This window comes from Mizuhopecten yessoensis, unplaced genomic scaffold, assembly GCF_002113885.1.
Source record: "Mizuhopecten yessoensis strain PY_sf001 unplaced genomic scaffold, ASM211388v2 scaffold8537, whole genome shotgun sequence".
Lineage (NCBI taxonomy): Eukaryota > Metazoa > Mollusca > Bivalvia > Pectinida > Pectinidae > Mizuhopecten > Mizuhopecten yessoensis.
The window spans coordinates 159,689-166,395 of NW_018407597.1; the positions used below are offsets into that span (position 1 = coordinate 159,689).

At 38.1% G+C, this 6,707-nt stretch overlaps 1 protein-coding gene across 1 annotated transcript; it reads left to right on the plus strand.

Moving 5' to 3' along the window:
• The first annotated feature begins 3,907 nt into the window (after nt 1-3,907).
• LOC110456132 (CHRNA7-FAM7A fusion protein-like) lies at nt 3,908-4,360 on the plus strand. The gene has a single exon (XM_021506698.1). The coding sequence runs from the start codon at nt 3,908-3,910 to the stop codon at nt 4,358-4,360; it is 453 nt and encodes a 150-aa protein (XP_021362373.1).
• Nucleotides 4,361-6,707: the final 2,347 nt, after the last annotated feature.

The following is a 6,707-nucleotide window of genomic DNA, read 5'->3' on the forward strand; positions in this document are numbered from 1 at the left end:
ACAAATATATTGTGGACAAGTATTGACATACAAAATAGGCGAATGTTCTCACAAGAGGTTATCACCAGAACGGCACCTGACCGGTGAAGTGAAAGTGAAACCACAGACTAAAAACTGAAAAAAGCCGACTCGGCTGCTTCGTGAACATTATGTTATTGACCACGAATAATGCTTTAGGTATTGCTTTTTTTCTATTTCAGGTGTGGGAATATAATATTAGAATAACACACATACCTCAAACAGTTCGTTTAATTCATGTTGTGTGAAATCGATGCTTAACAAAATTTCTATCGACAGCACTCGAGTGTTTACCAATGGCGAATAGACGGTACGAGTTATCGGCCTTGATATTGTATGACACCCGGTGAGGGCACTGCGAAATCGGTAACATATTTTCCCGCCACTAGGAGTCGGCGGTCCCTCCTTGGTTGATTATAGAGCGTGACGTCACGGAGTCGGCGGTCCCGTTAATTTAGGTCTATGGTATAAGTAGGGAATTGTACAGTCGTGATGATCAACTGATGTAATCAGAGCGAGGCTTTAATGCACCTGTTTTATACCTCGTGATAGCAGCGTCGCACTTGAAAATTAGTTAACTTATCCTTATGAACACATATTGGACAAAAGACCGTTTCAAAATCGACATGAGCACTGACAACAGGCTGTATATATATCAAAGCAGCACTGAACATATTGTAACGTGTCAGCCCCGTATAAATGGGTGATTTCAACAGCCGCTGTCTCGTCCCTGCAGCCGATTTGTTTACATATCGCCGTGCGCCTGTGTGACGGGTTTTCACTACATAAATAACACCAATGTCCATTTATTAGTCCAAAATGTGTTTGTATATAAGTTTTAAATGGTGATTATTCAAATTACAACTACAGAACATCGTAGAAATGATTTCTAACTTCCCTGCTAATTTCGTGTTAAATCGACCTCTCGTTAGCATCTCAAACACCTCTCAAGACCGCCATTTTGGAAGCTGACTATGCGAGATGCTCGAAACTACTTACATTGATTCTTTAACTTCCTAGGGTTGTAAGTCACTGTAGATTGATGGACATTAAGTAATTATGATATTTAAAAGAGTATGCTAACATTTTTGGATACTGTTTATGTCTTTTAACGATGTCTTAGATGTTTAGTTAGCCGGAGAGGCCTCTCGGACCTCTCTCGGCAACTCTCAAGCGTTTCGATAACTCTTACCGGCGTCTCACGTCACTACCACAGGGAATTCCCTAGACTTAGTATATTTTTAATCCATAACCTTAGCGGCATTAAATAGTAGTTTTACATGTATTTTTTCAAACCCCCAATCGGCGCGAAGCGCCGCCGGGGTTTGATCTGTTAACACTTTGTCCGCTTCCGGTGCTTCCCCATGCGTGAAAGCCTTCTGGGAAATTAAGGCCGCATAAGATCTACAAAATTATGATAGTAAAGCCCATACGATATCCGTATATATTACATTTTACTAGTGAGATATAATTAATTCTTATTTTAAGAAAAACATATCTTCAATACAGTGAAGATTAACGAAAAGTTGTATCTTCACATGTGTCAAGCGTGACGTCATTAGAACCTGGGGTCAAAAAATTACGCTACAAAATTACGCGCTTTTCTGATGCAGCAATATTTGCGTAGCGTGACATGAATCTAAAATTTAATTGTTTTCCCGTTGAATATTATATATACATTTCACTCATATAAAACGGGTATGTGGTTACAGAAGACGGTTACTATTCTATCCAAGGTCAATGTACATTGTCAAAGTAATTTGTAAAAATTGCGACAGTCATAGATGATATTTTATGTAAATCATGTCAATCTCTCTCTCAGAAGATAACGTTATTACCAAGTCGTTGACATTTAAATGTGCAGTTAAAATGTACATTTGCGTGCTTTGGGACAATTCTGAACGACAAATTTAACGCCATTAACAAATAAATTTGAAGAAAGTATGCAGGATCAGTTCCTTCATCTTCATCTTCATTTTTAACCTTTCCTCGTCAACATTGACGATTACGAAATGGTGGTCTTGTGCTGTAGTTCGTTGTTATGTGCAGTGATTTTTTTATTAATTTGCTATAGGATAAAAACAGGTTAAAAGCAGTGAGTGAGTGTTAGTTATGTTGTAGGTTTTGTATATGTTCGATTATGTTGTATGTGGTGCATGTCCTGAATTCTGCTAGTGTTTCTAATTGGATTATTGTTTTGTGTAGGAGGTTCCACTGTGTTATGTTGATGGAAATAATGTGGTTGTTGCTATATACTATACTATACTATATACTAGTGTATATAAATATTGAGGTCCAGCAGCTTTGCTGCACTTTCTTGTTATACTCTGTAGCATTATTTTAATGTAAAGCACTTATTGTTTGAGCGGATATTATGAGAGGCCGTGTGTGATAAGGTTTTATTACTTTTACATGCAATCCTATGAGAAAGTGTCTCCGGACCTCTCCCGTCTAATCACCAGACCTCTCATGAGTAGTAATATTTGGAAGGTTATAAATACAGGTCGGATCAGACCTTTTTCTTTAGTTCATCACTGTCTTCGCTGGCAGACGGTCGCCTCTGAACAGGTCAGACTTAGGAATCTCTCATACTTTTGGTTTAGTTTTACTGCTTACGTCATTTATAGTTCTATTTATAGACACAGTCATCGACTGCAAGGGGATATCCCGGTATTTGGCTATTTATAGTCTGCTGGTCTGCATATCAGATTATAATTTAGGTGACTTAAAATATTAGGCTCTGGTGATAAGTGGGACATTGTTACAGGAAATACAGTCAATTAGTGTATAATTTGGGAATAGTTGTGTACAATTTGTCAATCCCCTTTGTTATTGTCTGGTGCAAGAACCTGTGTTGATGCCTTGTTTGTATTGTAATATTATACTGATCTGTACTCTGTAAAGATACATCGTTATTTAACTTGTTCCTTTCATAAATTATATTTGTACCTGTCAATTGGGCTCTTGGTTGATATCTAGAGTTTTCGCACAGTAAATTAGACTGCTAGACTATTTCTGACCATTGTTCTCGGACCTGACATAGAGGAGATATAACATATTCGACCGTGATAATCCAGGATCCAGGAAGCACACTATATTGGTGAAACAAGAACCCCATACTTCTTCGACGGCGGCCGGTGAGACGTGGGCACCGGGCGCGCGCTCGTTACAATATAGTCATTTTGATGTTACTGTTGCCTTTCGCGAACAGCACAGGGACAATGTTGTGCAACGAGCTTTTACTGTTGAGTGTATTAGGTACAAGTTGGGCGGCCAGCCTGATGGACACTGACACGTTGTTACATGACCTCTTCACGACCTACAACACCGAGCTACGTCCAGTCAGACCAAGAACGAACTGTCATTGTCACCATTGGTCTTTCTCTTGTTTCTATTAACGATTTTGATGAAAAAGCTTGAGTCATATCGGTTATGGTTGGACTGCTAGTATCATGGACAGACAAAACCCTTACGTGGGACCCTTATACCTACGGTAATTTGACTAATATCACCATTTCACAGAACAAAATATGGCATCCGAATCGTTTTACTACCGATCCTTTGTCCAAAGCTTTTGATGTTGGCCATGAAAAGTTCAAGGTCAAGGTCACATCAACTGGACACGTGACCTGGTCACCAGGAGGGCTATATCGAGGGCAGTGCAAACCTAATGTAAGCAGGTTCCCACTCGATGGACAAACAAATTCAAATAGAGGTATTACCTTACGGATACACTCCACATGAAGTTTCCTTTTCGTTGATATCATCTACCGTATGGTTATCATATTTCCGTCCCAACAGTAAATATACTTTTACAGGTTCTGGGACCCATATAGCGTCTTTTATATCGGATATCGCAGAATTCCGCTTGATGTTAAAAAGAAGACCGATGAATTTCCTGGTTAGTGTAGTTTTCCCTATCATCATGTTGGGTCTCGTCAATCCGTTGGTGTTCATCCTACCGTTCACGTCTGGGGAAATATCGTCCTACAGCATGACCGTGTTGTTAGCCTTCACTGTGTACATGACAGTAGTGAGTGACAAAATGCCGGGATCTTCAGACCCTATTTCTTACGTCTCATACTACATACTGTCACTCCTGGCCATCGGCACCCTCATCGTCATCGCCAACATCTTTCAAATACAGATACAAGAAAAGAATGAGGAACAAGAGCCAGTTCCGAAATGGATTTGCAAATTTCCACTTCTTCTCATGAAGGTAGAAAGACGAGGACAGGTGAAAGTCTATGAGGACTCAAACATCCTGGAAAAGGTCGATACTATCGGTACTAATAGGATGAATCTAGAATCTTTAGATGAAAGACGCAACAGTCAGGAATGATAACGTGGCCAGTGTGCTGTTAACGAGAAATGTTTCGTGGACTATTGTCGCTAAATGTTTAGACACAACGTATTTCATAATCTTTCAGCTTCTTATAATTGTGTCAACTACAATCTTGTTTATATGCAACATGAATACGGATTTTCAGCGATATGTGTGCATTTACCAATACTTGTATATTATTCCAACATCTGAATCTAATCTATTTCATATCAACATCTGAATCTAATCTATTTCATATCAATTGACAGTGAGCATACCACGTTCGTGACTTGTATCTCTACTCATTGAGAATATGTACATTAGGTATTGTACAAATTCACTAATGTATCAATGTGATATGTTGTACCAAAGTTTCACGGACTGATTCCAATATATGCTGCTGTGGTATTTGAAGGCGAAATTATCTTGATGACTTGAATAGGGTTTGCTATCATTACTAAGCGGGTATGTTTGTAGTATGTATGCTTCATATTATCCATAGCAACTGTGGTAATTTAGCTCGAGTAGGCGAGAAAACCCAAATTGACAGATTTAAAAACACTAGCTATTTCAAGTCTTCTTCGAAACAGAACATTCTCGCCGTAAGCTTGACAGGTTTTAAATAGATGTTTTGTTTGTCCGCTAGCAAATCTTCAAACACACATACAAAATTAAATGCGGGTACCCTTATTCGACAAATGAATCCAGTCCCGTGACTCGCTTGTTTACCGGTACATTTGTAGCGAAGGTTTTTGGAAGAGCGTTTGGTCTGTTGGAATCGTCTAATAATCCATGGTTATTAACCAATACAAAGTGTCGTTACATCGTGAAAGTGGTAGAATACTTTACAATGTATATCCTTGATTTAAATGTAATTTAATATAGATCATAATTATATCTTGTGTACAAATATAATTATAATCATTGTACTTATGTGTAGTGCTATTATAATTCATCGTAAAAGGGGGCAAACTAAAGGGAAACATTAGAAAACACAAGAAAATGGGTATACGTTGCACTCAGTGGGGATCTGGAACGTCGAAGTTATCCATTACTTTATCATAAAATAGTATTGTATCAAATTAAATATTCTTCACTAATTCACACTCTAAGAGTGTCTGCATCCGATCGAGTAATAACGGTTAAACAGACCTGTTTTCCAAACTCTTAGTTTATATATATATATATATATATATATATATTTACATATGATCGTAATTTATATGCTTTAGTTTAATAAACAACGTTAATTCTAGGTAATTCTAATATGCAGTTTATAATTCGATTATTGAGATTACTCAAGCACCGTCAGATGTGTAAGCACCCTAGCGACCGCATAATTGGATGCGGCGACTAATGTGGGGCTCCAAAACCATTGATCTGCTGTTTCCATTAAAACACCTGGAATCTTAATTTTTTCTGCTCTTCCCTAATTATGCTTTCATTTGTCATTGTCTTTCAGTAGGCACACATGGTTAGCTGTGTAAAAAGTGATCCCTAAGCTCCCCCGTTATCCGTGTACATTGTCTTCGTATAACCATAGCTGTTAGTAACTGCTGTTTTCAAGGACAAGAAGCTATGAATTTAGAAATAATCAAATACCATAAACTTCGGCTTAACGAATTACCAGGTCACGCCTGTGAGCAGTTGGTAGTAAGGGGTAAGTTTGATTTACATGTAACTTAATACCTCTTATTAAACAAATAGCACCACTGTCAACTGGTGTTCCACACGTAACTTTCTGGTGTATTTGTTCTTACCTAATATAAACTTCTGACGTCATGCAGTGTAATTGCATAAATATTCAATGTTAAATGTACTGTAGACATAGTAGTTTGTATAGAGCTGATCAAATGAATTTTACGTACGTGTATAGTTCATAAATATTACATAATGTACATTCATTGTTGTATGCTCTGCTACACCGTTATAGTACTTAAGAAACTTACACTAGCGTTTGCTATGCTTTTGATCTGTGGAAGGGAACTTTGGCAACGATCTTTCTTATGTGTTTCGTCTTCCCTCCCCCGATAACACGTGGTGTGTACTAATTGCTTTCTTCTGATTTCCACTGAGGCTGGAAGCAAATCCGTCCACGTTATATCTGGTCCACCTGTCCCTGTATATCATAACGGTACATTTGCTTGTAGGATATCTATTTCGATAGAAAACACAGTAGCGAGTATTTCATGAACCATCGGAACACCTCCCGGAATTATCAACAAGACGCCAATGTTCTACTGATGTAAACATATCTATGTCAATAGGATCAGTAAACTATTGAGCTTCAAATTTATGTCGCGACACATAAACCCTCCATTAGACTGTTTGACAAGTATTGTTAAAAGGTTGCTACGAACATAGC

Excerpts from the sequence above, each read along its gene's own strand:
- LOC110456132 (XM_021506698.1), top strand. The coding sequence starts at position 3,908 with ATGAATTTCCTGGTTAGTGTAGTTTTCCCTATCATCATGTTGGGTCTC.